This window comes from Corvus hawaiiensis, chromosome 6 (assembly GCF_020740725.1).
Source record: "Corvus hawaiiensis isolate bCorHaw1 chromosome 6, bCorHaw1.pri.cur, whole genome shotgun sequence".
In the NCBI taxonomy this organism is placed as follows: domain Eukaryota; kingdom Metazoa; phylum Chordata; class Aves; order Passeriformes; family Corvidae; genus Corvus; species Corvus hawaiiensis.
In genome coordinates this window covers 27,557,015-27,584,159 of record NC_063218.1, presented here as the reverse complement: position 1 = coordinate 27,584,159, position 27,145 = coordinate 27,557,015, and the positions used below count along the sequence as shown (strand labels likewise).

At 37.0% G+C, this 27,145-nt stretch overlaps 1 protein-coding gene across 1 annotated transcript in view; it reads left to right on the top strand.

Annotated features, from left to right (window-relative positions):
• Window positions 1–26,801, top strand: part of NUBPL (NUBP iron-sulfur cluster assembly factor, mitochondrial) — an 84,377-nt gene extending 57,576 nt beyond the window's left edge. The window contains exons 8-11 of the mRNA XM_048307144.1: window positions 7,313–7,398; window positions 12,908–13,028; window positions 16,986–17,068; window positions 25,870–26,801. Of these exons, the coding sequence (XP_048163101.1) occupies window positions 7,313–7,398; window positions 12,908–13,028; window positions 16,986–17,068; window positions 25,870–25,932 (353 nt within the window). The 3' untranslated portion in view covers window positions 25,933–26,801. The remainder of the gene's footprint in view (window positions 1–7,312; window positions 7,399–12,907; window positions 13,029–16,985; window positions 17,069–25,869) is intronic.
• Window positions 26,802–27,145: the final 344 nt, after the last annotated feature.

Below are 27,145 nucleotides of genomic sequence, written 5' to 3'. Positions count from 1 at the left end.
TCACCTCTCAGATTTAAAATCAACATAACACAGAGTTCCTACAATATTTGTATTGCCTTATCCTATAAATGGTATAATTTTTCTGGATGTTTGCATCTTTCAGCAATATCTATGTCTTAATTATCTCCTGAATACCTTTTTCAGGTAAGGCTGAAATATTTATTAAAGGAATTTTTGTTAGTTCAAATATGAATTTTCAAAGAATTGTAATTAAAAGGATTTTTTTTGATAGCAGTGTTTTGATAGATGGTTTTAAATAAAACCAAAAACCATATTTTTGTCTCTGCTGGTTAAACATTAGAAGTCTTATTTCTATTCAATGTACATTGAACAGGAAAAAATAAAGGGATGCCACCAACTTGAAGACATTTGGAAGTTTTAAATTCTTTGTCATGTGACTCACCAAGCTTCCAAACCAAATTATTTACTCATATTTATGTCAGTGTCACACAGATCAGGGTGTAGCCTAGTGCACAGCTACATTATAGGTGTGTGTGGTACTGAAGAAAACCAGATCTTGGCTCAATTTATAGTAATACACAGGAACAGGGAGTTCCAGGGGGTGAGTAGACTGTCTCTTCAGAAATGAACATTAAAAACAGTAAGAGGAGAATTTCAAATCAGCATTAAAAAAAATACTGTTGATGTTTTATAAAACTATGCATGATTTAGCATGAAAAAGAATTGTGACTTTATAAGGGTGACTTTTTAAGTTACCTGAAATTGAAAGCTGAATAGGTATGGTGCTGTTCTCTTTTCTTTCCTGAAGAGAAATGATGAAAAAAAGCCCAGTGCTACATTACAAATTGTGTATAGCATACAGTTTAAGAAGCATATCTGTGTTCTGTCATTGCTCTTTGTGTAAGTGTTTGTTTGCCCCTTGTTGCACATCTCTGGTGCAAACTGCAGTTGGCAAGGCATCTGACCTTTCCTGTTAGTTTAATGGCAATATACAATGTTTTTCTCAATTTCTAAGAAAATTTGCTTGCTTCTTCTGTGGTGAAGGTACATAATTATTTTCTGCAGTAAAGTTTTGAAGCTGTTTTATGGGTGCTATTTGGGTAATAGTAAATTTTACTTGATATAATTTTGAATGGTGAATATTTTTAATATCAGATTTTGATGTAGATTTACTCTTCATTTCATGCTGTATTTTGATGTTTTAAATAGGTGCAGGAAAGGAAAGGCATGTGGGTTTAGGATAGATTGAAAAACAGAAAAAAACCCTAGTCACACCAGTGGGGATTTTAAAACAGTTCTTTGTATTCATCCAAATATGATTTGCATGCTGAAATGGTCTGCTTCTGTTGTCAAAATAAATTTAACTGACAAATGCAAATTATTGTCAGGGTTATCTTAGCTTTGGACACTCCTGGTGCTTCATTATGAACTGTCAGACTCAGTAGACTCTGTAAACTTAATTTAGAGACCAAAATATAGTATGAGTTTACACGTTAATATTTCACACTCTTTTGATATAAATTTAAATTTAATTCTTGGCTCATGGAGATTGAATTAACACACATTGCCTGTTGAAGCTGGTGTGATAGTTTATTCAGTGCAAGTTCTTCAAATTTTATTGTTTCTGAAAAATAGTTTCCAGGTATTCAGGAAAAAAAATTGTGAAGAATAGAGGCTTTGCAAACTGGGCCCTCTGAGGTCTGGCAACAGTGGCTAAGTGTATGCTAAGTACTAGATTAACTGCAATTGCCTTGTTGGTTTTTAGACCAGTTATTCTGAATAGGAAGAACAAACTACCCTAGCGTTCAGCTGACAGTTGCTGAAGGTGAGAGAAATTCATATGAATAATGGTACTGCATTTTCTCCTCTAGCAATTTCTTCTGAAAAAAGTAAATGTTCAAATCTGCTCCTTATCATCCCCATGTCCAGGGGATGACGGTAAAGAATAGAGTGGTTTGGGGAGCTGATTGAAGTAATCTCGTTGTTGTCTTCTTTTTCTGTAGTAAAATCACTCTTTTACCCAGTTCTCCTCTCTGGTTTAGGACCTCTCACTTAAAAAAAAGTCGTACTCATTTGTCAGAGAGACTGTTTGGGCTTTGCTCTTGCCTAGTACAATTCTCATAATAATCTGGACATGACTGGCAAATGTCCTTGAAAGCAGGAGGCGGAATGGGGTTGAGCAGAAAAATGCTAATTCAGATAGCTAAGAAAGAGTGCAAAGTGACAGTGTCTGTGACGGATTAGCTTTTTGTTCTAGGCCTGTACTTTGCAGATAGTGCAGATGTTATTTTTAATGTTTTCAGTGTTTTCACTTCACTAAATAAATACTCCATTGTAAATTGCATTAGTGTGACATACGAGTTCAGTTTGCCATGTCCAAAACCAAACATTTTACACAGTGAGAGTTGTCTTTCCACATCTTTCTCCATGTGATCTGGTGTGAAATGGATATTATAATACTTACTGATCAGTTTAGATGAGGGCAGTTTAGCTTTAGGGTGACAGCTTTATCCAGCTTGTGATATTCCTCTGCCCAGTTGTTTCACTGATAGTTCCACTGAGCAGGAGGAAGAATCTTGCTTTAAGATTTCTATTCTCTTTTTATGTGGGCTAGTCAATAGTGTCCTGATCTCTTATTACCTGCTAGTTCTTGGGCAGAAGAGGATGTTTGGCTGTTGGAAACATCCCCTGTCTGAGCAGTTGTTCAATGACTCCTCCAAAGAGAAGGCAGCAAGCAGGCTGGAGGTGTGACACAGCCAGGATCCAGCCTTTGGGACAGTTCTGAGCTATTTTATGAGTTTGAAGTGAGGATCCTATAATGGAAAGTCACACTAGTGGTTCTTTTAAGCTGCTGGTTGTAATGAGACACCACACACAAAAGCTAAAGGAACGTCTTTTTATGGTTTATCCAAGGAGATGAACCATCTTCTAGTGTTAGTTTATCTCCAATTACTGCCAGTTGAAATTACAGCAAAGACAGAAGTCTTCATTCTTGCAAGACCTTGTTCTGCATCTTCAAGTGCAAAGTGTATCTGTAATTGCAGGCACACTTTATCTATGAAGTGGCAAGAAATTTAACAGAAGATCAGAGGGGCTCTGAAGAAACCTGTGGCAGAGAGGAGTCAGGTTAACCAGGCTATTTATGAGTGGAAGATCTCACCTAGAAGTTTGAAATTAATGCAGTGGAAAAGGTAGCAAAAACTAGAAAAAGTGCATGAGTGCTGTAGTCAGGTCAGGCCATCTACAGCTGTACTGAGGCTTGAATATTGTTCCTTGCTAAGAGCGTTCAGTGCCTGTCAGCTAGCAGATACGATTATTCTGTCTCTTTATCCTCCAGAACTCAGTCGGTCTCCCTGGTCAGTTATACTTCACAGCTTTTGAGGTGGCACTGTTTGCGAAGAGGCTGATATAAGACATGGTCTAATACTGTTGTGTGGTGGGATCCTTAATCATCTGTCTTGGATGAGAGACACGTAGCCTGATTCTGAAATCTGTCTGTGAAGACACTGGAGGGAAAAAAAGAATATATTAGGGGGATCCTTTTCATCCTAAGGTAGACCTGCTATGCTGCTGCTGATCAGCTGTTTTTTAGACCTCTGTGTTCTTTGCTTGGGTACAAAGTGACTATAGCAGAGGTTTGGTGAGATTTCACCTTATGCTTTGTAACTCAAAATTGTAACACGCAAATTATAGGCTGTTCCAGCGCTTGTAATTTCCTGAACACCAGTCCACCAGAAGGGTACCAATGTGCATTGTAGGCACATCTTTCTTTTACTGAGGATTAAGGACCTGGGGTTGAAATAGAAAGGCAAACATCAGTGCTACAGGGTACTGTTAGTCCTGTCTCTTTATATAATGTGTCCTAAGGATTAAAAATACAGTTAACATAGTTTTTACTAATGCAATCTCAGCTGGAGTGCTGAGTCCAGTTCTGGATCCCTCAGCACAAAGGAGTCATGGAGCTCCTGTAGGTAGACCAGCAAAGGGCAAAGAAGAATAGGGGATGGCAGGATGTCACTTATGAGGGACCTGGGGCTGTTTAGCCTGGAGAAGACTGAGAGGGGATCTTATCAATGTATGTAAGTATTGGAAGGGAGGAGAAGAAGAAGAAGCTGGGCTCTTCTTGGTGGTGCTGAGCAGTAGGAAGAGAGGCAGTGGGCAGAAACTGATGTACAGGAAATTCCACCTGAACAAAAGTAGGAACTTCTTTAATGTGCAGGTGATTAAACACTGGAACGGGCTGCCCAGAGAGGTTGTGGAGTCTCCATCACTGAAGATACTCGAAAGTTACCTGGACAGAATCCTTAGTAACATGCTCTGTTGGACCCTGCTTGAGCAGGGAGATTGGTCTAGGTGACTTCCAGTGGTCCCTTCCAACCCAACCCATTCACAGATTCTGTGTGACTCAGTGAATGTGTATCAGCTTTTTGTCAACAGGAATACATTGAAATTAATTAAAAAAATCGAATGCATGAATAAGTAGATAAGTCAGTTAAACATAAATGTGCTCTACTTAGATATCTGTACTATGCTCAAGGCACAGAAACTTTTTCTGCACACAGCTGCAGACACAGAATTTTTAGTACGTTTCAGTGTGCAGTGTGATAGCATTATCAAGTTTCTGCAGCTTCTTCATTCAATTTGTCAGCCTCAGTTTGTCGTTCAGACACTTGTGTAAACATTGCACGTATTGCTTCAAGAGCATGAATTCCGTCATATTTCATTACTTTATTGATCAAAATAACTTTACTGTTTGATATTCCTGTTAATTGTGTAGAGTCAAGATAGCAAGGAAAGTGTAGGCTGCAATATTTCTTGCTTATCATTTGAATAATTTTCTGAATTAAACATATGTAAACTTATTCAGGGAGGAGAGCACTATGAAAAGTCTCATTTGCCATATTTGGTTGCTAGCAAAGGAAATAATGCTGCAAATAATTTGAATTCTTGAACTTCAGGTTGGGTTTGTTGGATTAGCAGATGTACCAAAGAAAGAGAGAAGATACTTTTTTTATAGGGTGTTGGTGTAAGTCAGTACAAGCTGGCTGTGAATAAATTTTGCCTGTAACTAGCTCAGAGTAAAAAGGAAAATAGGAGAGAAACAACTATTACACCCTCAACAGCAGCTTCTCAAGGATATTGGCTTTCATTCTGTGGAAGAAGCCATGGAAATTGTCCACAAGCGTAATTTTAACTCATCTATTTCAGGAGCCAGAAGTTTTTTGTACACAGGGTTGGTGCTTGTGGCAGCCCAAACTCTGTAATGTGCCATTGGGTCTTTTTGGCATTTTTAGTTTTTTTCATTTGGATGAGAATTTGTTAGTAAAAAGTACCTCTCTGTTAAGCTGCTTGTGGTTTTAGTGGGTGTTTTTGTTGTGCATAGTCTGTCCTTCATGCCATGCCAACTATTAGATTCTTAAAACAATTAATAGTGAACCAGAAAATGTAGACTTCAGTCTTGTTGACTTCATATTAGCTTCTGTGTGAAGATCCAGGGAATTCTGAGCCAGCATCTTCAGAGAAGAGTGTGAATAAAAGTGTGTATACACACAAGGCACATATTGCCAATTTTGTTTGGAAAGAAAGCAGTAATAAGCATTTTTTTCAAGTATTGAAAGATCTTTGTTTTACAAGTATGCAAAAGTCTCAAGGACACTGCATCAAAATTATTTTCTTGTGGCCTGTGCTTTTAGGGAAGGGTGCATTCATTTTGTGGAATTGACCCTACATTTCAGTGCTGCCTGTAAAGTGTAACCCTGCATTTGGTGAAATGAGGAGCTAAGGTGACTTCAGTGTAACTGAAAGGCTTACACATTATTCTTTGTGATGCCATTGGAAACAGGTTGGTTTGGGAATACCAGCAAATTATTTGGATGCCAGAGTTTTAGCAAATAGGGAAATTGCATTTGCTTGGTACATTATATGTGCCTTTCAGTTTTTGGACTTGTGTATAATACTGTGTAAGGCAGAGATCGGCAGCTTTTCAGGAGCGAGGTGCCAGATTGTATTTTTCTTTCACAAATTAGAGGTTAAGAATGCTGGCTGAAAACATTCAAACATGCTGTCAGGCGGTGTTTGGAAAATGCTGGCTGTCAGCCCGCAGTAGGTGGATGATGTAAGGGGCAGGGCTCACTGTCCCAGTGCTGCCAGAGCCAGGAGTGATCTCAGAATGCCAGGGCTTCTGGTGCTCTGGTCGCTGCCAGTGATGCCAGGGCTGTGTGCCTCTGGAAATCTACCCACCTCTTCTTTTGCCGTGTCCACCGAGGATTGAGAACTGCAGGCCCAGTAGGAAACTGTCCCAAGCATCTAGAATTGTCGGTTGTAATTGCTATTAGTGTGAAATTTGACATAAATTTCTTGTGCATGGTTGGTATAATGTGACTCTACAGAAATCTTTTTTTGTAACAGAGACTTTTGATACTAGAGGGTCAGTGTGAAACCAAAGCTAATCAATTGACCAGTAATGCTCCCTTGTACATTACATTTTTCTAAAATAGGGACAAGCATGAACAGTTTTTTGTTGCAAGTTTTGAGGAAATAATATTTGAAACCCCTGAGCATTTGGAAGAAGATGCTCTTTTTGATGTGGAATATTCTGATGTCTGTATTGGTTTTGCATTCTGTATTAATCAAGAAGTAATAACAGTATAGGATAGTAACCTGTAGGCTTACTTTACTTTAGAGTCTAACTTTGACAAAGAGCTCTAGCTGTTTTATATGCTTAATAACTCTCAGGAGTACTAATTATCAGGTAACCTGGAGCCATGTCTGAACAGTGAGCAACACTTTATTCAAACCTAGTGCAAGCATGCATGAGTTGGCCTCTTCCTTTGTGGTATCATTCATACAAATGCACTGGTGTCTAGTGTGACATGGTTCAAGAAAGCGCAGCAGGTCCTGAAAACAGCAGTCTGATTGCAAGCATCTGCCTCCTGATTTTAGAACAAGGCTTATTGTTAAATTAAAAGCTTTCAAATATAATTATGGCATGGGACTGTCACTGTGTAGATATTCCCAGAGTACCACCTCTGCAATCTGTCAGCATGTGGACCATTGTCTTCTCTCCATGGTTGTATGATACTAGATAATTTTTCGCATTTAGAAAGTATAAATGGTTTCTGCATAGAAAATTTATGATGAAAGTATCTAAATTATTTTTTCACTTCATATCATATCATATCTCAGTTATTTTGATCTTTATGTAATATAAAACCTGGCATCATTTTCTTCCTTAAAAGCATATAAGTGTGTGACTGCTTTGAATTTAGTAGCATGTACTAAATAATCAAAATATTTAGCAGAATAATTCATAATACACATTTAAATGGGATTTCATGTTATCTTTTCCCAGGAGCTGTGATCGTCTCCACTCCACAAGACGTGGCTTTATTGGATGCACGCAAAGGAGCTGAAATGTTTAGAAAAGTCCATGTACCTGTAAGACTCTCCATGAAAAATACCAGTAGATTTTTTTTTCCCCAAAGTGTAAAAAAAATTTCCATATGCAGCAATAGGTGAACATTCAGAAATCACTTGAATTTAATAAATTCTTCTTAAAAGGCTTAGAATCCATCTTATATCTGTATCAGGAACTTGAGTTAACTGAAAGGAGAGAATCTTCTCAGACTGAGGCCATAATAATAGGTGATTTGTTTTAAATCTGTTTGTTTAATCATGTGGAATGGATCAGCTTGCTAAACAGAATATCTTACAAAGTAATGCGTGCCTTTCAGTTATACTGTGTGTCCTCATTATATGTCCTCTTCAGCACTGTCTGTGTTGGGGCTTAAAATCTAAAATTTCATGAAATGTAAAAAAATAATTTATTGATACTTTTTAAGAAGCAAGCTTGAATTTTTGTGGAAATATGCATATATCTAGTTATTTTGCCATTTGAAGGGCTCCGTACCTATCACGACAAGTAGAAGGCTGTCTAATCACTGTTTTTCATTAGGTTTATAGCTTATATCTTAGCTTACTTGTTTGAGGAATGCAAAATTTAAGAATGTCCACAATTAGGAGAAAACATTAAACAGGCTAACATCCTTGGCTTGATATATTCTCTGTGTGCTAGAAGTTGCTAAGTAACCGAATATTATATCCTAGAGTATGTTTATGTAGAGATTAGTTTTTACTTTGAAATGGGCAGTTGATGAAAAAATATAAATTGAAATGCTTCCTTATCATAAACTGTAAGGAAAAAAAGATGTTTTCTTGCTTACCTGTGTGAAGGTTACTTTTACTCTTTCTTAAGAAAGGAAATTTCTTTCATAGCTAGTGCTTTGCTAATTAAAAAACTCAACAGAAAGATGAAGTGAATGCTTTCCCTTTTTTTAATTTACAGGATAGCTTAACAAAAATAAAACCAAAATACTTTGATGAATTCCTTATTACTATTCTTTAAGCATATTTGCATCAAAATGAAAGTATTGTAGCTTTTATAATTTGCTGCCAGAGGAAAACAAGAAGAATAACATATGGAACATTTTGTTTTGATTTTATGTTTGGGTTTGTTCAAATGATGTAAAATTATTTTCTTCAATTTAAGTTGTGTTTGAGTTAGTACTTCACTGAATTTTCCTTCTGTTTTAATGAGAAATTACCAAGATTTCTTTCTAAAACTGTTTTGTTCAATGTCCTTTGAAGAGAATGGCCTCCAAGAAAATCATGCGTTCTAGAATGGGCTTGGCTAATACTAGTTTGACTAGTGGAAGATAAGACATTAAGTATGATCTGTTTGGGTTCATTGGAATTATCAGATCTTGTCAAATAAAGTGAAAAGTCACAGTGAAGCTGTTACACCACATGTTGAGTTTGAATGCGCATGAACCATCAGGCCTTACCTTTTTCATGATGCTGCTTCATTTTATTCTACCCTGCTTCATTTTATTCTGCCCTCTATGTACCTGAGTACAAATGTGTCATTCACTTGAGTTTTAAAGCAGCACCTGCCCATGTACTGTATTTCTAAATGTCAACTAAATATGAGGATCTAAAGAAAGTGAAGTGACATAATTTTTTGTGGACAATTTCAGATCTGAGGTTTATGTCAAAGAGGTGGAATCTGCGGGTCTGTGCTAAAATTACATAACCTGATTACGTAATTAACTGATCTTTAAATTTCTAATCTCTGAAGTCTTTAATCTTTCAGAAAGTGCGTGGGAAGAGCTGACTTTTCAAAGGAGCGAAATCTATAGGTTGCTGAACTCTGAGTGCGCTTTTTTATATTTAATGAACTTCATTCTCTCCCATGTACATACAGGCCTACATATTCCATCTTCCCATCACCCCCACTGTTATTAGTTATCAAAGACTCAGATGACACATGTAGTGTTATTACGGTAAAGTCACAATTCTAAATGTTGTTTGTCCTTTATTGAAATTGAAGTAGAATGACTGAAGGAACTAATGAAAATCCGGCAAGGAGAGTCAGCATTAAAACCAGGATTACAGGGCAAAATTCATATTTTCAGTCTTAGGGCATAGTAGTTAAAAAAGGAGTGACATTTGTTGTGCAGTGAAGCACAGCTACACTTATAGAAGGAATTTGCAAAGTGAAGCTGACTTCCTATCACAACAAGTTTCAAGATTCATGTCTATTATGTGAGTTTGGTCAGTGTTTTCTTGCATTCCCAAGGGTGACTTGAAGTGAATAATTTTGAGTATTTAGGGAAAAAACCTGCCTATTTCCACCTGCTGAGGCTGAGTTCAGTTCATTATAGTTTATCTTATCAATCATATCCCTGAAAGAAAAGACAGGATTTTAGTTAAACCTGCAACTTTTCTGGAAGTTTCCTTGAATTGGAAGATTATGCTGTAGATTTTGCAGATTTCAAAAAACTGCTTAAACTCAGCTATGTGTTTCCTTCTGAGTTGTACCAAAATTGCTTATTTGGCTATGTTTTTAATGGTGTTTCTGAAGCATCCAGAAAAACCAGCTGAGATGATGGCATCATGTTGGGAGCAGATATTAAAGACAAAAATTGTTCATTATAAGATGAAAGGTAGGAATGCAGAAATATTGTGCATGTTTACCTGAAGCAATACAATGTGAAGTGACTGACTGATGGTTACACAGGAAGTTGATGACAGAGGAACTGTAACCCTGGTCAATTCACTCCCCATCAGATTGAAGTCAGACCTCAGCACCATCCATCCTCAAATACAGTGAATGACTGAAGTGGATTTCTCAGGAATTGTCTTGTAATGTAAATACAGAGAGCTTTCATTTCATCACTGTATTTTCTTTAACTTAAAAGGTTGTATGTTTGGATTTAGGCATGATTTGTTGTGTAACCAAAAGGTTAGTTGAGCAGAAGAAACATGTAAACATTCAGGAACTGTGCAGATAACTCATAATGAAAGGGTTCTTCATTTCCTGTTATTTCTTGCCAGATGTCTCTTTGCTGTTTAAAATAACGATTAGTCTAAATGGAATACAGCTCCATGCTGCTACCATGGGTTAGCTCCTGTAATGTGGTGCATACAAGTTTTCATGTCATTCCTGAGCCAAGTTTGCCAAGCTCACTAAGGACTAGAATAGTATTCACACACACTTAGGGGATAGCTTGTGTAGACAGTAACAGCTGCTTTGAAGCTATTACAACTCTATTATTTGAGCAGGGAAATGAGGGTTATTACTGACTTCATTAGCAAGACCTATTACTTTGTAGATTTAAAAGCTTACGACCTTTAAAAGAAGGTCATAAGGAGCTCCCTTCTGTAAATAGATGTGCAGAAATATGCATGGTAAAAATACAGTTCAGCAGTAATGTTCTGTGTTTGCAAAAATTCTGTATTATACTTAGTATTTTTAAGTGACATCTTCATTTTCCAGAAGAATAGATTATATATCATTAAATATGCACTACTCATTGGCTGACAAACAGGACCAACACTGAAAAATTAAAATTATCGTATAATGCTGAAATGTCATTTGCTTTTAGTAAGGTTTGTTGAAACGGAAACAAAAAAGGACAATGTATAAGGCCTCTAAAACTGATCTAGCATTGGAGATACAGCTGTATCTCAGCCTTTGCTTTTACATTGGCAGAAGTACTCCTTGTTATTAGATTATTGAAATATTAACAGAACAGCTGTAATAATTCACAAAACAGTATACTACATAACTTTTTCTTCGATGATAAATTTGCTGGATCATAGATGTTGTATAAGTACTTTGAAGAGGACAGAAAATGTGAACCCTGAGATACCTGAAAATGAATTAACTAAAGTGTAAATTTCGTTGTTTTTTTTTTTTTTTTCCCCTTGTACTGTCAAAAATGGCCTCCCTGTATCCTGGTGAAAATATTTTTGTTTTGTCAAGTAATACCTCTTCCAGTGTCCTCCAGTTTACCAACAGAGTAAAAACTTCATGACTTGACTTTAGGGGAGATCAGGATGAATAACTGCTTAGAGTTCATCTGTAGAGACTGTGGCCGTACAGATCCCTTTTGACCTCCCTGCACCTCATACCCTTGAACATGAAGTATTTCATGTCTCTCCTAATTTAAGAATTGGATGATAAAATTACCTGTAATAATGTGCCAGTAAATAGAAACTTGGTCCTCTTGCTTCTCTGGCAGTCTCTGGGAGAGAATAGAAAAGGCAGAAAGTCAGTTTGAGGTGTTAAATTGGAAATAGGTTAAATTTCTTTTAACATTACTATTTCTTAAAATGTTCCTTGCTTTAAACCATCTGAGAGTTTTACATAATTAAAGGAAGATGTAGCAAATATACTTTGTGGTGGTTTAGGAAAAAGCAGGTGACCATCTTTTGATAAATTTCAGTTTATAGCTAAGGAAACTTTTATTACGATATTGTAAATAACATACAAGTGCTAGAAGTTGTACATTCACTTTTAATTAAATAACTTTATATTAGTTGGTTGCATTGAACACTGCTATTTCCTCTTAGATATGCTTCATTAGCATAGTGGATATGTTTCTTCTCTAATAACTAGAGACTACCTTGTTCAAGCACAAAACTAGAAGGCTCGGGGAAATGTAGAAGTCCAAAATGCTACAAAGCAAATAACAATGTAAATTATATATTCATTTTTAAAACTCAGCTATAGTTTATGTGACATATCTCAGTAACATATAAATCTGAAAGTGAAATACATAACATGGAATCTCTTAAAGCAGGTGTTCTGTTTATTAGCAGGTGGATAGAAACTTCCACCTTGTAGCATTTGAACACTGTTTTTATCACTTCTGGAAATTTTGCTCTGCCTCAATGAAGAGTTTTGTTTACTATGTGAATAAAATGAGATCAATGCTATCATTAGCATTATTTCACATTGTGAAAGCAGATATTTTGTGTGAATGACTTGGCAAATTTTTATTTGACGTATTTGGTAAGGTACCCAGGATGTGTATATTAGATTTTTATGCTGTGGGTTTTGCCACTTAGTTTCACATAATTATTTCTCTTGTTTGGTCTTTAAAATGTACTTCTGCTCTTCAGAAGAATAGCAAATCTGGTTCTTTTTGAAAACATTTTCCTACAGGATAACTTATAAAAAATACCTTAAAAGCATGTCTGATTGTGTAATTCCTTGTAATGGTATGTTTTTATTTTGTCTTTCCTGAAACTGTGAAGTACAAAACTGTAAAACACAGCATGAAAATTCTTCCAGTATTCAGAGTCTGAAAATGAAATACTGGCAGGGAGAGTTCTTGGCAAGTTAGGTTTGTGCAAGAGGTACCTTTTGTTACAAATAAGGCTATTAGTCTTTGAGGTATAAATGTGAAAAAATTGAAATAATGCACAGATGATGGTGCCACTGAGGTGACTAGTAAGAGATGATAATGATAATAATGAGTCTGATTCCTATTTTAAATCACCACTCTGTGTTGATTCTTAGTCAATAATCTGTGTTGTCAGAGATGAATAATGGAAATACCAGTGCTTGGTTTGAACATCCTTTCCTTTCCTTTGACAGGTTTTAGGACTGGTTCAAAATATGAGTGTTTTCCAATGTCCCAAATGTAAGCATGAGACGCATATTTTTGGAGCCGATGGCGTAAGAGATCTGGCAAAAACTCTTGGATTAGATATTCTGGGTAAGAATATGGAAATGGTTTTATTTTTGAAGAAAAATTTATTGGTGTGCATGAAGCATTAACTGAACTATGGAACTGCATAATCTTAGATTGCTCTATAGTCAGACAGTTTTCAGATATAATAGAACTAATAAGTAGTATGCTCTGTTCCTTGTCAGTCTTGTAATGGTGATGTTGACTGCATATGAAAATTCTTGAATTGCATCTTAAATCTTTGTATTTACAAACAGTCCAGAACATGAATTGCTTTGATATCAGTGTGCCATATTACCTGAAATTCATTATATGATTGATTATACAGCAATTTTTACAAAAGACCAAGAATTCTATTTAGTCTTAGGACAGTCCTAAACTCTGTCCAGTAATATCAATAATTTTTTTCTCATTTATTTCATTTAAATGAAATGAGTTGTTACATACTGACTCAGTAGAGGCCTTAAAGCATCCTTCTGGTACCTGAAAGAAAGCTGGAGGCTTTTTACAAAGGCAGGCAATGAAAGAACAATGGAGAATTACTTTAAACTGAAGGAGGGTAGATTTAGATTAGATATTAGGAAGAAATTTTTTACTGTGAGGATGGTGAGGGTCGTCCAGAGTTATGAATGCTCCATCCTTGAAAATACTCAAGGGCGGGTTGGATGGGGCTCTGAGCCACCTGCTCTACTTGAAGGTGTCCCTGTCCATGAAAGGGGGGTTGGAACTAAATGATTTTTAAGGTCTCTTCCAACTTAAACCGTTCTATGATTAGCTATGATTAAGCTATCTGTCATGCCTGTAGGCTAAAATACACAAGGATCTTTAAAGTATACATTACTGATTTAAAAAGGCATGGTTCAACCTGTGCTGTAAGTAAAGAATGTAACACAGCGTAATTAAGTTGGTAAATGGGGTAATTGCATGTGCTAATGATGTGTTTCCATGTATTACTCTAATTATCTCAATGATTTTCCATAGCTAATTCATTAAAAAGAACCAGGAAGCTCACTTAGAAAGATCAACACAGAAACATCAAGGTCTGACATAGACTTAATATAGCAAGGCAACACATAATTAAAGACATGCTTTTGGGCTATCTTTTAGTTTTCTGAATATATAATGAGTTGTGATCAGAGCCCAAGGGGACTTCTACAGCCCTGAGTTACGTGGATGGATGCAAACGCTCTGCAAGCAGTTGAGTCAAACATGCGTTTAGATACACAGGCACAAATGATGTGCCATGGCATTGGTCCCATGGGTGGTTTTTGTTATTTCCTAGGAGTACAGAACTGATTGTGAGTGGATTTAATTAGGAGTGATGTGAGAGATATACAGATTTAGCAGGGGATAGATGAGATGTACAAAATACAGCAGAGTGAAGTTTAACTTCAAACTGTCAATGCAAAACCAGACTAAGATTACGAATAAAGCCACAAGGATTAAATTTAGAATTACAGTACTTGATCTGATTAGTACGCTCCTCCTTCCAGGGATGATCATTATATAATAACACCTTATGGTATTGTAAGAATTACTGCTTACAGATTTTAAGTTTATACATCCCAAATGGAAGTTTTATCTCAGTAATACTTGAATTCTGCCCAAAAACCTTGAGAACATCTTTTTACATATATATCTGTAAAATGCATATATTTAGAATTAGTAATTCTAAATTTATTTTGCCTATATTTTCCAACACCTATGGCTGTTCTGTTTGTTTAGATAGGGACCTAGTCCTCCTTGGAAACCCAACAAGTTAACATCTGACATCTAACAGATGTTACCCAACAAGGTAACATCTGATTGAAAACTATTGTCCTTCCGCTTGCTCAGAGTTGGCTGTCATTAGTTTTACTGAATACCTTATTTTTGTTTATGACAGAAGACAATTAACAGTTGCCAGGAGACTTTCAAGTGCAGTTCATTATTTCATATACTTCTGATTGTCTTGTATTTTTACTGTTCTCTAAAGGAAAGTGTGACAAGGTTTGTGAGAGAGACTTCATGCTGCTGATTTTTCTCTCCCTGTCTCTGAATTTTTTGTCCCTGAAGCTTGAGACTGGTAACCATGACCACAAAGCTATGCCATTGGTATACATGATACTGAGATAATAATTTCTGTATGTTCCATTCTGACCTTTGCAATTTCTGACTTTTTAAAGACTATCTGGTTCCTGACCATCAGCAATGACTGTCAGATTTTTAAAATTCTTTGGTTTTTCTTCCTACAATAAATTTAAATTATTCTCTTTCTTTGCAGTCAGCAGTAATTGTTAGTATCAGAAAAATGTCAAATGACAAGTTCCCATCACATTGGGTAGTGAAGGATAGTCCAAAAGTTTTATCTTCCTCAAACCCTTATCACCCAAACAGCTATGCAGGTGGTTCTAATGTGTTCTACTTAAATTATAGAGTTTTGATTTTATTTAAAATTAAGAATGCATTTTTCTTTATCTTCTGACTGCACTTCTGTTCGTACAAGTCCTGTTAGGCTCCTGTAGTACCAGCACACCTTTGTAAGTCTGAGGAGCAAAAGAAAGAGGCTGCCATTTTGTAATTATTGGAGATTGTTTTTAAGCTGATAGTGAAGGAGTATTTTTTCATTAGCAAAACATCCTTAGGAAAAAAGAGAAGATTAGTCTCTACATGAAATAAGAGTAGGAAGTGAATTTCAGGAAGATTTACAAAGTTACTTTTATTCCATTAAGAATGTTTATGGTTAGAAAACTTTCAGAGGACTCCCTGATTTTTTTTTTTTTTAATGAATACATAAACAGATTATTATGCCTAAATTTATTCATGACTGAAATAAATAAGAAAAAAATAAATTTGAAGTAAATGGACTATAATTATCATAAATAATAAGGTTATTCAAAGATTCAGCACACTAATCATGGAACCACAGCTTTTGTGTTTACTACTTGTTTGTTTTTGTTTGTATTCTGCTTGCTTTGGGTTCTGGTTTTTATCTCTCTTAAACTTTGTCAATTTTCATACAGTTTTTTTTAATGTTTCTTTTTCTGAATACACTGAATCTCAGTAATTGACACTGGCCTTGGTTTGAGTTAAATCAAGTTGCTAAAGTGTTTGAATTAAGCTGATACAGTTTCTCATATGTCAGGATTGAACTGCGGTAGGCTGTTCTGTCTGCATCAAACCATAATGTAAAATGTAGCTGTGTCTTCCAGTAAAAGAAAGTTGGTCTTCAGTTCACTTCAAAATTACTTGTGTAGCAGTGAACTAAACATAGGAATCTCCAAGTTTTTTGCAGTGGTGAAATCTGTGTTTCAGAAAGTATGTCTCAGAATAGAATAGGGCTGCTAATTGAGTCTTCTTTAGAATGTTCCTTTCCTCTCTGATAGTTCCCTGCTCATTATAAAAGCAGAATATAAAGATGATTTCTGTTGGAAAGAAGAATGAACTGAATAGTTGTCCACCTTTGAATTGGATCCAAGGCCTAATAAGGACAATAACAAATGCTATTATTTGGAAATTAGTATTCAAAGAAGTCTTTGAACAGTGATTAAAATCTTAAAACAGCACTGAAAAGAATTTACAATGAGGAGATAGGCTGAACAGTAAGTTGCATGATGAGCAGTTGCCTGACACTCAGGCAATTTATTTCATGTACACAAAATAATTTGTATCTCAGCCTGTATTTTTCTATGTGTTTGCGGCAAAAGGCCCTACCTTCTCTAGTAAATGACTGAAGCATGGTCCTTTCTTTTCAGCGAAAGAAAAATCCAAAATATGTTTGGCATTATTCATTATGGATGTAAGGAAACTATACTGCAGCCAATTTTCGTTTTAAATGCTGATTTTTGGGGATAAAGCAATTCAAAGAATATACTGAATGGGAATTTGATTTAAGTTGCTTTAACTGCTTTATATGGTTTATATGCTTTTTGTATGGTTATTTTAAGGAAACATTTTAGAAGTACTAGGTCTTCACATATGTGTATCTTGGTATTTTTGATGCAGGAGACATTCCACTGCATGTTAATATACGGGAGACGTGTGATTCAGGACAGCCTGTTGTGATCTCTCAGCCTCAAAGTGATGCTGTAAGTTTGGTGCACTGCACTTAAAACAACAGAAAGCTCTCCTTTGAAAAAAGTGAATGGAGAGTGCTGCTTCTTGCTGCTGTTTGGAAAGAAATGTGTATCTGAATGGAAGTAAGGAAATACAAAAGAAGGTAGTACCAGTAAGTAACTCAGGTCCTTGATTTTGAAATGCTGGTCATCTGTTCTGCTTCTGTGAGTTTGGTTTTGTTTAATTAGGCTGAATCATTCAGAATAGAGAAGATTTGATCCACGTCCTGGCATGCTAAGAGGAGGAAGGTCAGTGTCAAGCCTCATGAGACCTTGCAGCTAATGTAGGTCCTCTAAAACTGTCAGTTAAGCCTTTGGTAGCTGAGCCTGCAAAGTGTCAAAGGGTCCTATCGAAAGATGGTTGGAACAAAACTTCATATTGTCAGTACCTGGATTGTTTTCAGCAGGAAGTGGAGCAATTTACAAACAAGAGGAAATGGATTCTTGAGTGCATTTACCATAACATTTTATTGTCAGTGGAAAATGTGAGTTGATGAGATGGTGAGAGTCAAATATGCAACTCTGTAAAGAAAAGTAGTTGTACATATAGAATTTCGTTAATGCTGATAGAGTAAGATTTTCCTGTCTGCTGTTTTCTTTCTCCTTTGCTGGAGTTTGTCTGCCAGGCTCTGTAGGGCAGGGTGCTGTGCACAGTATATGGCATAATGCAGCCCCACTCTTGACTGCTGCTTAGATGTAAAGATGTATAGTGAAAAAAGTGATTAATGCTGATAACGGATGGTAGAATAAATTCACAATTAGGTAGACTGTACCTATGGAACATTCAAATATTGGTAGATTTTTTAATACCATGATTGCTAGGCACACGCTGAAATTAGTTTTTTCCTTCCCAGTATTTTAGACGGGAAAAAAAGGGAGGAGAGGATTAACATTGTTAATCCAGTGTTACTAACATACTGAACAGGATTCTGGAAGAACAGTGACAGTCTCAAAATTGTAATTTTGTTTTGAAAGAGAAGAGGCAGCACTATGGTGTGTTGACTTCTAATTGAATGCCATATTTTTGCTAGATTTGGGCAAGGCCCGTGGTATGGAATAATGTAGTGATCTTGAGTCCAGGTCTATTTGAAAAGGAATCCCTATAATCCATATGGTGGTTTCTCTCTGGGAAGTTTGATCAGCAGTGTGAAGGTTTGAGTGGATGCATGGCTTTGGTCAAAGTTGAAGTACAACAGCTGGGAAACTAAGATGGAAGTCTCACAGCTCACAGTATCTGAAATCTGTAATAAGCAAGAGTCTGTAGCCTGCTGGACTATTGACCTAAGAATTCAGACATGTAGGGGATAGTTCTGAAAATAAAAAAGGCAAAAAAGTCTGTTGTGTTCCCATCTGTTCCTCCTTGAACTATGTTCTTGATAGCAAAAAGATGGGTTATAATCACCATTTGTGGCAATTAAGTTAAATATGCAGAGGAATAAAGACTGACAAATATGTGTGACTCTGGGGAAAAATCTTAATATCCTTCTCTGCCATTGTGTCTGAGAGATAATCATTCTCCTTGGAGAATGTGGTTTTTTTAAATGTCACTAATCTCTACGGAATGAAAAAGAATTTCCTTTTATTCCTGGTTTGCTTCTCATTTTAAAGACAGAAAATCATTATTGTCTTATATTTTCAAAGAAAAATTAAATTCTTAGCACATAACTGATGGTGGGAGAGGTCATATAAGGTCAGATTCTAATCTTTAATACGTGACAGTCATCACCGTGTTTCTCAAATAAACTGAAATTGTGGCTATTCATGCATGACCAACTTTTGGGATAGAGAACAATGTCTGCTGAAATTCTCTGCTCTTGTTGCTAAAATGTGTGGGGGATTTTCATACAAAATTCTATGCTGATTTTGTTAGAACACACTTACAAATCAAGTACAGAATCATAGAAATAATACCTAGCAGATTCAAGCAGTAGGGAATAGGGTTAGTGATTGATTTCTTAGGAACCCAGCATGCTATCACACCTTCTGAGCTCTGTCAAGCCTAGAATAAAAGGGTGTTTCTAAAATATTGCTTACAGATCTGCCATGGGGTTCATCTTGCCTTGCAAATATCTAAAAGCATATCTCTGACTTCACACTAGAATTTCAAAATGTCTAAGCAAACTTGTCTAAATTTATTATTTTAAAGCTTAGATGTAGTTGGTGGAAAAGGGGTTTCCTTTTCACAAATGACAAGGAAATTACTAACAACTAAAAAAGAAAATTATTTGTAGAATGGTGCATGTGTGAACTTAGAAAGTTCTTCCTTAGTGAAGGCACAGAATACACATGACTAATCTGCTTATGGAAAGTACTGACAATATAGCTAAAGGATATGATGGTTTGATGGCTGGAGTTCTCTTCTGGTGAAGCTTGGAGGCAGTCCCCTGGGAGACATAAACAGTGCTGGTAAAATGATTCTGCTCTTGGTATAACATTGTCTACGTTAGTGTTTTCTGTCAGCTTAGTTGTTCAAATTGTGGCTTTTTTGTGGCATTTTCTTAATACTCTTCATTGACAAAACTTTCTGATGTAGAAATGGAGTATTGCTGTACTTGCATGTCAGCCTAATGCAGCAACTGGGAGTGACCCAAGATTCTATATAAGAAGCTAATAATTTCTTACTTTAATCAACAGTGAGGGCTTACCTTCTGGAGTGAGACCCTTCTGGAGATTAATTGAGCATTTTTCTTCTCTGTCACACTGTGGAGGTGGATTAGCTGACTAAGGCTCCATTTTTTTGCTCACTCAAACATATGCAAGAGTCACTGGACAGCAAAAGCTGGTAAACAAAAATCAGGAATGCTGCTAAAATGGTAGAATAGGGGAAAAAAAGTAGGGGAAAAGGTAGAATAGGGAAAACAAATGAGGAATCACTGAAACCAGGTGAAATTGATCATGCTCAGATGTACTGGAACTTCCTATGGACCACGGGAAAGGAGCCAGCAGCAAAACAGGTGTTTGGAAGAGGCATCCTGAAGCTTGCAGATAAGAAGACTAGAAGCACAGCAAGAGATACAGAACATGATTAATTGCAGTGGAGTTATTCTTCCACCAAATGAGCTGCTTAAATGCCCAGTGAACTCTCTGTCATACTGGGAGAAAAATAAGTAAAGGTTCCTAAGAGCTCTTTCGTCTGTGAGTGCAAAGCCCAGAGAGTTATGGAGCAGTTGGTGGTTATCTTGTGAGGAATTCCTGCTGGAAACTTCTGGTTATATCACAGCCTGGATGGCAGACTGGATTTTTTAATACCTTGGTAGAACAGACAGGTTATCTGTGACTATTGAACACCAAACTCCCACCTGTCTTAAGGTCAAAGAAGCAGCTCAAACAAGTACAAAATACATTTGCTATATCAGTGTGTCCATTCACATCCTGTATATACAGGTGAAGGATTTTGAGTCCAGTAAATTGCACACGGATCTATAAGGGAGGAGAAAAAGCCCAGTCAGGTGGAAAGCAGGGACACAAGGCATCAGCAGTCTGATAGAAGAGAGCAAAGTAAGTCTGGTTAATAATCCCTTTTAAATTAAACCAGAACATTACAAACCTTGCTGTGGTGTCATGCGAAGAGACATCTCAGATTTGTATTCAGAACCACTTTTTCTGTAGAATTCTTATGAAACGGTGATATTTAAGTAGGGTAAAAACATACAGTCTTTTAAAGATTGCAAGAAGTAGTTGGAGAAAAATAGAAGTACTGGTATCAAATAGTCATAGAATCCTATTTTGTGGTTTAGTTGTCGTCAATAATTCTGTTTAATGAGTGGTCAGTCCAGGGGTTGATATTTTTAAAAGAAAAGCAAACCCCAAAGAAGGCTGCATGGTATGATTTATAATACGCCTTTTTCATCAAGGCTTCCTTTGAATGATCACAGTAACATTTGGTACGTACAGGTTCAAATCCTTCATTCAGGGTGTAGATAGTACAGTGCATCATCAGATCCTCATTTATGGTTCTGTCTGCTGAAGAAAATGACGAGTGTAGGATAGTCTGTTTGAAGGATGTTACTATACTGCATTTGATTTTCACTGTTCTACTTACCCATGTTTTTTGGGCAGGATGTCTTTTTAGATGTCTGTAATGGCACCTTAGGGATAGCAGTATTACCCAGCTGGGGCTCCCTCCAAGAATGGCTGTTAAAACTGCTGAAATACAGGATTGATAGGAAATTTCCCATGAGCAGTAAGGAATTTTCTTTGAGATTTTAGTTTCATAAATCCAGCTTACTTACCCATCTCCCCCATTTCATGTTACAATGTATGGATTGACTTTTATTGGCTCATTAAGTTTCCCTTTCTGACCTGAGACTTCATTGTAATTTGGCAAGAGTTGCCAGTACATGCAAAGAAGACTCTTAGGGTAGAACTGCCCAGAGGAGGACAGAGTGAGATAGGCTCTGGACCTCTTGTAGCAGCCAAGAATTTCTCTGGTTTGACACGAAGCTTTTATCTGAAGTAGACTCAATTAAAGCTGCATTTATCATCACACTTTCTTCTGAGTTGACCACAGTAAAATACAGATACTGGAGCGCAGCTTCAGTCATGCACTGAAGGCTGGAGTTGTGTCAAAGTAACAAGCAATTTCCATGGAAATTAAAGCTATTTAAAAATCTGATAGAACTGGCAAATGGAATGTGGTTGCGCAGAGAGTGCTAAGAACAAAAGTTATCAGTGACTGGCTGGCTATGATTATGTTCATGTAGATGGTAGCTACATCTAGTATTTGTCCTTGTTATAGTCACTATTTGATCAGTTGCTCATGGTTGCTAGTTTCCTTCAGCAATTAATAAATTACAAGCCCTAACAGGTCAGCTGAGCACATTTAAATTCTTTTTCCTTCTTTACAGGTATATTAGCATCCACAGCATTTGATATTCCAGACAGTCTGGGCTTGCACAGATTCTCCTTTGGATTGCTGGACTGGATAAAGCATCTTAATAGTCTTGGAATCTTGTAATTACAAACAGACATTAGAAACCATATCAGTACTGGGATTTATATCCAATGGTGTATGAGGCCTACAACCGCGTGAGGGGATTAGTGTGCGTTTCTGAGTTGCTGGTCTGAAGTTGTTTGTATGCAGTGGTTTGGGTGAAGAAAGATGTGATGTCAGCTCCTACCTGCTTTGACTTTGTTGCTTGTAAGTTGTGTTCTTTGTGTGGCTGTTGCCCCAGATACTGGCAACCACTGTAGTGAGCTGTTGGCAGGCTAAGATCTGTGCTTCAGTGGAAAGCAAACCAGCAGGTCAGGCCAAACCAATCCAATCCACGAGAACAGGGCAGAGTTGGCCATGACCTGTACAGTCTGCAGTAATCTTAGCAATGATGCATGCTTCCCTCAAGGGTAAGATTTTTAGGGAGAATGAAATGCCGTAACTGAAGGCTCATATTTCCCTAGGATTCCTGTAGGGCTTAATTAGATCAGCTAGTAAAAAGTCTTGCAGTTTAAATCTACCCCACATCTATTAGCCCATGATAATACAAATTCATTACAGAGTAATGAATGTTCTGGTTATTTAGGCTAAGCAGGACTTTTCACTCCATTTCCTGGTGAACTTCATTACAGGTTCTCTGTTTCCTACTCCACCACATCCACTGTCATCAGTCACTTCATCATCAGCTGTGCCCTTGAGGTCTTAAGAACTGTGCCTTTCTGGCACTGTTTGTACCAGTGTTGGAGACGTGAGCAGTTTCTCATGTGGCTGTTTCCCAGCTTTTGTTTTGACTCTATGAACATCACCTTCAACTTCTACCTCTGCCTGTCCCAGTGCTGCTCTCAGACTCCATCTAGGCAGTGTTTGTAATAAACAAGTCTGGTCTGATTTTAGGGCATTCTGTCTTCCTGTGCACTTCATCCTCATGAAGTGGGGAGAATGAAAACTGATATGTAGTTGTTTTAAATATAAAGTAGTCCATCAACAAAAAACTGGTTTTCAGAAAGTCTATAAACCATTTGTTTAGAGCTTTCAAACATAAAGGGAATAACTGACCCGAGAAATTTGCTTTTATCCTATTAAAATGAAAAAGGATATGAGTGATGAATAAGAACTCATCCTTTACTCTTCCTCTGCTGGTTTTCCACCCAGAAAGGAAATAGTAAACCCTGTTGATTTTCAGTTGCAACCCAACTTCTTTTGCTTAGTAATGATGGATTAAACAGCTGAACTGAGCTGTGCTCTCTGTATACAGATGCCATATTGAGAAGATGATGATTACGAGACAGTATTCAATATGTGTAGGGTTGTTTTTATATAGTGCATATTGACAGTTACCAAGATTCCATTTAGACCTTTCAGGTATGTTGGCTGATAGGTCCTTGCTCATAGCTAAATGATTTGTTCAAAGATAGGAATCCAAGGCTCGAAACGGTTGGTTTTTGCCAAAGGCAGGTGACTGGTCGAGTTCTGTAAGGACATGTGGGAGATACTGCTCTGTTCAACAGACAAAGTAGTTGTCCAGGAAAACAAAAAACCCAAAGCTTAGCAGGCAAGACCAGTTGCTGAGAAAACTGTCTAGGTAATGCTGGCATGCTGGCTACAAAGAACTGCACCAGGAACTTCCTGTTGCAAAGTGGCAGATCAGCTTCGTGGCAAATGAGAGTCAGTGTACATTGGGAAACTGTTGCTCAGACCCTCATTAACAGCATTTTGCAGGAAAAAAAATCATAAGTTTATTGGGATCTTGACATAGGGTAACATTTATACAGTCAAGTCTGTTTATGGTGAATTTATAATTCTGTGTACAATTTGGTCAACTCTGGAGCAGTCAAACAGCCTGGACACTCTTTAGAAGGGGCCAGGTTTTGTATGCAGGTTGTTAATTGACTCATTAAAATGCATTAATTGATCTGTGCAAAGTGGGAGCTGCCTGTGGGACTGTTCAAGAGAGTTCGAAATTCCCACCTGGAGCGGTCCTACACCAATTAGTCAAATACTTGACTGCAAAGGCAGCTTGACTTCAGTCAATCGCTTTATTTCAAGTTAGTACATTATATTGTCTAGGCAAGTGGTTAGTTGGGGACCACGCAGGACATTAATGGCTGAGTGAAGTGAGTGTTGCACACAGGCTGTTACCCAAGTGCACTGCAACTGTAGCCATAGAAGTTTGAAATTCATGTTTGTGAGTTAAGTTCTAAATTCATTCTATCGTTCTTGCCACAAAGTCATGCATGTGAGAGGAAGCAGTTCGATCTTGGTGTCTGCATTCCTTACAAACTCAGAAAATTTTGTGGCTTTAGTTTTAAGGGGATGTGAGCACTGAGACTATGAGGTGTAGAGGGCGGGAGTGCCAGAAAATAAAACCCTACAAGTTGGGAGCAATCCCTAAAAAAGAGAAGACCTGAGCAGTGCGTGGCTCTGCAGAAGGCTGACACCTCTTTCAGACCAGTGACAGTGGGTGCTGGTGGCCCTGGTGTGACAGACCTTTTCTTCCTGCTGCTCAAGCTCCGGCCTCTGGCATGTGTCAGTTTGTTTGCTGTTTTAAAAGGCTCATCAGGGATACAAGGATTAATTAATTGTTAGAGCCATCGTGCAGGAGAGAGGAAAAATCGGTGCAGTAGGGATTATTGTGGGGGTTTGTTTGAGTAAAACAGGGAAGGTTGTCAATGTGGACTTTGTATGGAGACTTACTGGAGAAGATGGAGCAGGTTGGTTACGATCGAACAGAGTAGGAGCAGAGGAGCAAGCGCAGTTGGGGGACTTTGCTGTGTACTAGACAGACACAGAATGTGGTGCACCAGCTGGAAACTGAAATATGACAAATTCAAGTTACAGATAAGGTGTACATTTTTAACAATGGAAGTAATCAACGTCTGGAACAATGTGCAGTGTGTATATACATACACACAAAACCACTATTTTAATTAAACATTCTTATATCAATCTTTGAGATTTTTAAAAGATGTTCTATTTTGACGACAGGTTGTTGAACTTGGTACAGGAAAAATTTGGTTTAATTTTGTGGTTCGTTCTGTGTTGGACTTTATGCAGTGTTTTGATATAAGTCCCTTGACATTAGGTTTGTTAATACTTGATGTTGGACTGATCATGGTCCTAGCTGTGTCACGGTTTTTAGAGTTGTTAACATAAGTATGCTTACTTGGGTTGCTCTCCATAGTCCTGCAGTTCTGTGCTATTGTGCTCTCCAGCTCAAGGTGTCTGACCAGATGTCACAGTTTGGTGTGAAAGAGTTCACCTGTTGGATTCTAGTGTTGCAGAATTAGTTCTTTCCAATACCCATTTCAGTCTTTTGGAAAGATGTCTTTTTTTGAAAATACTTTAAAAATGTCTGAATAGGAAATTCCATAGTGATAGTCTAGTCTGTAACGCATTGTCTCAAAAAATTTTTTTTGGAATGCTGTTGTTTTCTCTGATTCTCTATCCTGTGCATGGAGCATCTCGGTTGTCAGGATGAGGGAAGTTTATAATTAATAATACCTGTGGGACTAAAGAGTCTATGTCCTCCTCATCACTTCTCCTCCGGAAAACTATTGACTCTGCTTGTTGTTAAAGACCAATTGTTCAGTCAAGTTCTATTCTTAAAGTAATACCCAAGTTAAATTTAACACACTCCCTCCCCACCAATATTTTATACAATGCTTGTGCTTATTGTGTGTATTAATGCATTATTTTTCCTGAATGCAGGCTAAATTGAACCCATTTATTTAAACATCTTTGGTTTTCTCTTTGTGTGTAAAAGAACAAATACCTAATAGATTGTGAAATATTCCTTTTTGTAGAAAATGGAAGGTGCTCAATATATGTTTCTGTTTTGCAGGCTAAAGCCTATCTAAAGATAGCTATGGAAATAGTAAGAAGACTACCAGTAGCTCCTGCTTGAAGCATTTGCCACTGAAACTTACCAAAAAAGTGATCTTTGATGCAGCCAATGCAGAAGAGTCCTGCTACCTAATTATGTGGAGGCAATATGTTAATTCTAAGAACTTCTTTAGGAATTAATTTACCAGAGGTTAAATTATGATTGTGATAATTACTGTTTTTCACATTATTGTTTGGCCATGTCCAAATGGATTCAAGTATACAAATGATGATAGACAGTATTTGACTGCTGAATTGTAACATCATCAAGCAAGAAGGGATGAAGTACATTTTTTTCATGTGCCCTATTTTAAAGTCAAGAATGAAAAACAGCTTCTCCATGCAAGGAGAACAATGAGAGGTATGCCAAGGCATAAATCCTGCTTGAAAAATTAAATTTTCAATAGTCTAATTACTTTCAATTTTTGTTTGGCTTTTTACATGGTTAACTATCAAACCGACTTTAAGTTCTGCAAGATTTTAAGAAGCAAAATCAGTTGTGTAACTGCTGTACTTTTGTGTGTCCACCTGAAAAGAAAATTTAAAAATTCCACATATGCTCTGAAGAGTTCTTGTGATGGATGATGAGCAAATTCATTCATTATCGGATAAAGTTCGATCGCAAGGCAATTCACAGTTTAGCGGAGAATGGATTACGTGACCCCAAGGCTTATTTCTCATCTGTTTTACATTATAATGAACTCAGACAGAAGACAAGGTAACAGACGTCTTCACTGAAAACCAGATGTTTTGCCTGCGCTCAGTTTGCCAGGGAATGCAAATGTTCAAGATAAATTAAATTTATGATTGCATATTCCTGCTACACTGCAGCAACTTGGAATTTGAATATAAAGATGTATTTTTGAAGTAAAGAAATATTTGGTCTTCAAACTGTGGCCGCCTGGTTTGTTTTTTCATTGCCTGTGATCTTTATTTTTGTGTTAGTGTGTGGAAGTGAAAGATTATGCCTTTAGGGAATGAGTTTTCATTTACAGTTAGATCTTTGAGTTGACATTTAGGCTTTTCCATCTACATAGTCAAGTATGGATATCTTAAACATACACTGTGAATACCATACAGTGAATTTAGACATCCTAGGGAGTTCTGCTCTTGACCTCTGAGGGACCAGGGTTTTCCCTGTATTCCAAGTACTTAATCAGAATTTTGGATGTAGTTTTTTCTTATTGAAGTGATACAACATAAAAAATTGGTATACATTTACATTAAAAATATTT